This window comes from Echinops telfairi, unplaced genomic scaffold, assembly GCF_000313985.2.
Source record: "Echinops telfairi isolate 266 unplaced genomic scaffold, ASM31398v2 ScPeMD7_3;HRSCAF=10, whole genome shotgun sequence".
NCBI lineage: Eukaryota > Metazoa > Chordata > Mammalia > Afrosoricida > Tenrecidae > Echinops > Echinops telfairi.
Window position 1 is genome coordinate 64,023,768 of NW_022103899.1, and position 5,078 is coordinate 64,028,845.

Genomic DNA, 5,078 nt, shown 5'->3' on the forward strand with positions numbered 1-5,078 from the left:
GCTGCTGACTCCTGGGCAGCCCAGCCAGGGCATCCTGCCTCCTGTAGGGGTCCCCCGGGGGTCCCTGCCTCGTTTGTCAGCAGGGTCAGTGTGCTCTTGTATGAATAAAGACCAGAGACTTGCAAGGGCACCAGACTGCTTGTCCCTGTGCCCCGCGCACCCCACTACCTCGCACTTTGGTGTATGGGAGCAGGTGGGGGTTAGTGTGAACTTGGGAGGACATTGGACATGACTACCCTGGCAGTGTGTCTGGGACTTCTCTGTGTGGGTTCATTGCACGTCTGAGGGCACATCAGTGCATCCAGGTCTCCATCCCACCCCTGCCTGGAGAAGGCAAGGCCAGGGCAGAAGCCCCACGTGGCCCCTGCAGACCTGGGTGGGGACAGCATTGTCTGGGCCTCAAGGGTGACCTGGTGGCCCTGTTCACAAGCCCTCCCCACCCATGCCAAGGCCACATTGGAGAGGAACATAGCCCGCCCTGTGAGCAGAGGGCTCACACCAGCTGACTGGCCGAAGTCTCCCAGCCCCTGTTGACCCAACAGGGCACCTACAGTCCCACCCAGCTGCACCCTGTGGAGTCCCCTGCTGTTTGGGGCCAGGAGGCTAGCGGATGCAATTTGGGAGCAGGATCCCAACTCCAGCAACACACTGGCCACTTTATTTAAGACACATCACCCACAGGGGGCAGATGGTACAGCATCTCTATTCCGGGTAACCACGGCCCCGCTTGAGTGTCAGAAACCAAACACCGCCCATGCCAAGGGCAGTGGACAGTGTGCCCGGGGTGTAGTGCCACGGTGCTGTTCCGCCCGCCTGACCCTCCAGGGCCCAGCTCCTTGAGAGGGGAGGTGGGGTGCAGGCGCCCTCCTCAGGCAACTCCTGCCATGCCCTCTGCCAGGATGAGGAAGGGTCTGATCCGTCCACGGAGCCTGCAGGGCTGGAAGCTGCAGGAGGGGAGGCGGGCATGTCCTGGGGCCCGGTGTGCCCCTGGCTGCAGGTGGGTATCCTGTGCTCCGGTCTGGCCCTGGCCCGCCTCACTGGTCACTGCAGTTGGGAGTATCGAACCCTCTGGTACATGTTGGAGATGGGCTCCTGGACCTGGAAGTTCAACGTCATGAGCCTTTTCCCTGTTGGGAGGGTTGGTACAAGTAAGGCTCTCAGGGTTGAGGGCCACACCCAGGGCCCAGGGCCCACCACAGCACTTGCATGCAAGCCCAACTGCCCCATCACCACTGCTCTCCTGAAGGGGCGCCCACAGCCAGGCCCGGCCACCTCCTGCTGGCACTGCCCTCAGCCAGCTGGGTGTGCTTGCAGCCTGCCTGAGGTGGGTCCTATGCTTGCCCTGTAATGGGTGGTCATGTACCCCACCACCTCCACACACGTGGGTCTTGATGCCCACACTCCTCCCACAGACCTGCCTACTCTCTTGGCCATTATGCCACTGGAGGACAGGCACCTTCCCAGCCCTGGGGTCGGGGGATGTCTGGGCACCAGCAAAACTGGGCTGAGGAGACCCTGCATGGGACCCGAGGCTCAGGTGCCCCACAGACACGTGAGTCTCCCTCAGCCAAGAGAAGCGTACCCCTAAATGGCTCCCCTTCCCTCCTAGACCTGAAATGGGGCCAGCCCAGTTCCCTGCGGAGCCCATCTCCCCCACAAGACGAGCCAGGAGTGGAGGGTGAGGGGTCAGGACAGCCTGCACAGCGTCCAGCAGGGTCTCCCCGGAGGTGCCTTGGAATGGGATGACACAAGCGTCCAATGTGGGAGTTGTGGGGGACAGGTGTGCAGACAACTCTCCTGCCATCGAGTGGATGCCGACTCACAGCCGGGTAGACCATCCCCGTGGGGTTCTGAGGTGCACTCTCGCTGGGCGTGTGGGCGTGGGAAGGAGCAAGCAGCCCGAGTGCTAACTGCTGTGCCACCAGGGCGCCTGGTGCACTCACCAGATGCAGGGAGATGTCTCTGAAGACCTGCTGCCATGCACGCTCAGGAGGTGCCAGGCTCAGGTGCCCAGGGGAACGGGCCCTGCCGGAGGCCTGGCGGCCCCCTGAAAGGTCCAGAGGCCCTCACCCACTGTCTGGCCAGGCTCAGGGCAGAGCCACAGGAGGGGACCCCTGGTGGGCACCCTGAGGCGGTGACACATGTATCCTGAGGGTCCCCCCTTGAGCGCGGGGATCCTGCAGAGGTGAGGCTCTAGGGAAACCTCCCAAGGTGCAAAACTCCCCAGGGTGGGCTGAGGGTGCTCCCCGGGCCCTTTGCCACTGCCGTCTCCTCTGACAACCACAGGTCTGGGGCTGCCCCACGCCGGCAACACCACCTCCCAAGGGTACATGGTCACTTCATGTCTGTGGCACCTGGTAGTCGTTCCCACACTGGGTCAAAACGTGTCTCCTGCTGTCGGACACTCGCAGGCAGCAGTACATCATTAACGTCACTTTACGTCACTGGGGGCCCCTAAAATGTGTGTGACTCCGAGGTCTGGAGCCCCCCCTCCCTTTGCAGTATCTCCTAGTCCAAAGGTTCAAACCACCCCCTCCCAAAAAAAGGAATTGAGGCCATAAGTTAGAGGGAAATTTTCAGAAAGCGGAAGAATCGGAATGAGGTGTGAAAAGACATCAAGACCTGCCTATGCCACCCCTGCGCACCTGCAAGACACACAGGGAGGGGCCTGACTGCAGATGGGCTGCAGGGAGCGAGCCGTGGCTTCTGGCTGGGCCCCAGGAAGGTGGGTGATATGGCTGAGATGTGGGAGAGGGGTCTGGATAGAAGCTGCCCACTACCATGAGGTCACCTTAAGTCACCTGAGTGGCAGCTTCTCACAGGGCAAGGAAGGACAGCCATGGACGAGAGGATGGCGCAGTCAGGGCAAGAGAGAGTGGGTGAGCGCCTGGGGCAGGGTCCTCTCAGGCCCTCAAAAGGGTCCAGTCCAGTCGATGCCCAGACGGACGCCCAGCCACCTTTCTCGCAGGCCACCTGTTGTGGCAGCATTCTGTCTGCATCCCCCACCCCCACACACATGGGCAGCCTGAACTCAGTTCCCAGGTGACAAAGACCAGGCGCTGTCTGATGCCCTGTAGACGGCACGCAGGCCCACGTGGCAAGGCCTAAGAGGAAGAAACCACCCCGTCAAAGGCCTGCATGCTGGGCACCCCAGTGGGAGACTGGACACAGCGGGTGAGCTGTTACCAAGCAAGGCCGAGTGCTGGAAGCAGCCCGAGCCCTGGGTGGAGGGCAGGGCTGGCGCAGGCAGGGTGGGACATGGGCTGCCCTGGCGTCACCCCACTGCTGACCGACAGTCCAACTAGTAGTGTGGACCTGCTGGGGAGCCTTCAGGTCCCCTAAAGAGGACATCGGGAAGCCCCCCAGGGCAGCTCTACTCCGTCCCACGACAATCCCTTCAGTGGCCCCCACCAGGGACAGGGAGGAAGGGATGCTGAGAGGAGGGAGGGAGGGGATAGGTAGGCAGATCGAAGGTTGGAGAGCTGGATGGATGCCAGGAGGGAGAGATGAAAGGGCAGAGGGAGGGACGGCTGCCACCAGGTCAACTCCGCCCCATGGCAACTCGAGCAGAGCACAGAGTGTCACCAGCCCTGCTTCGTCCTCGCGATCTCTAACACACGTGTCCACCCACCCACCTCTCCAAGGCTCCCCTTGCCCTCGCTGACCCTGCACACCACCAAGCCGGGAGCCCTCCCCAGTGATGGACTCCTCTTGATGTGTCCAAAGCAAGCAGTTGGACCACGTCCCCTGGTGACCACAAGGTTTCCATTGGCTGATTTTTCAGAAGTGGGTCACCAGGCCTTTCTTCCTGGTCTGTCTCCATTGGGAAGGCGGCTGAAGCCTGTCCACGGTGGGTCACCCAAAGGTGTGTGTGTAGCACCCAAGGCTGAGCATCCAGCGCTCCTGCCCACCTCCCCCCCCTCCCCCCTACAAATACAGGCCACCACTCAGCAAGGCCCTCTGCAGAAGGGTGGGGGAGGACTCCAGTCAGCGGGCACAGGAGCAGGAAAGGGCTCAGCACACACACACACACACACACACACACACACACACACACATCTGGGAAGGTGTATGTGTGTGTGTGTAAGGCTGGCTGATACCATCTGCCTGACACTGACACCCCAGTCAGCAATCAAGAGAAATAGGGAGACATGCCCAGCTGACTCAGCCCATGGGGCGGGGCCTCAGCCTACAGGGCGGGGCCTCAGCCTACAGGGCGGGGCCTCCATCCATGGGGCGGGGCCTCCATCCATGGGGCGTGGCCTCAGCCAGCCAGGCCACTTCTAAGTGTTTTGTCTTTGTCAAAAGACACTTCAAAAAGTTGGTAGAAAATGGGATTGGGATGAGGAATTTTCCTACCATCTGGAAGCACCCTCAGATATATCCAGGTTAAGAAACTCTTCACTGCGGGCGGAAGGGGTGCAAGATGACCAGAGGCAGCCCCCCAGCTCCAAGGAAGCTGAGACTCTTATCCATGGGTCTCCTCTGCCTCCCCTCGCCCCCAGGGCCCTCTCCAGAACTTGGGGCTTCCGGGAAGAACCCAAGGGCCCTCACCATTCCAGCCCCTCTCTCTCCTCCCTCACATTCCAGGCGGAGTGCCGCCTCCCCCTGGGCACGTCCACCAGCTCCCCCTCCCCTGCCACTGCAGCCTGGCCTGGCCCCACGCCAGCCCCTTCCTCCGCCACCTGTCTGCAGGAAGCCTGCCTACCCCGGGTGTCCAGTTACCAAGGCCCATCCCCCACTCCCACCCCCCCACCCCAGCACATTGCCACCCCCCCCATTCCCTGAGGAGTTGAACTTCCCCAAAGATGCCGTGTCCAAGGGGTCCACTGACCCCTGGTGTCCCACAGCCCCATGCCATTGACCTCCTGGTGGTCCTTCTGAACCTGCTCCCACCAGCAGCCCACCAAGGCCTCGCCGACACTGGTGACTGTCCATCAGCGCACCCCACCCCACCCCCAGCACAGCCCCTGCTGCTCGGTCTGGATCCAGCCCAAGATGGACCTGAGGGCCACCTGGTGCCTGAGAGGAGCTGGGTCAGGGGGGGCAAGTGAGCAGAGCAGGGGGCTGGACACAGG

The 5,078-nt window shown here is 62.1% G+C and overlaps 1 protein-coding gene across 1 annotated transcript in view; it reads right to left on the minus strand.

Annotated features, from left to right (window-relative positions):
- Positions 1-1,041: 1,041 nt before the first annotated feature.
- Positions 1,042-5,078, minus strand: part of ANKMY1 (ankyrin repeat and MYND domain containing 1) — a 31,729-nt gene continuing 27,692 nt past the window's right edge. Inside the window, exon 18 of the mRNA XM_013004387.1 lies at positions 1,042-1,127. Coding sequence (XP_012859841.1) covers positions 1,042-1,127 — 86 coding nt within the window. The remainder of the gene's footprint in view (positions 1,128-5,078) is intronic.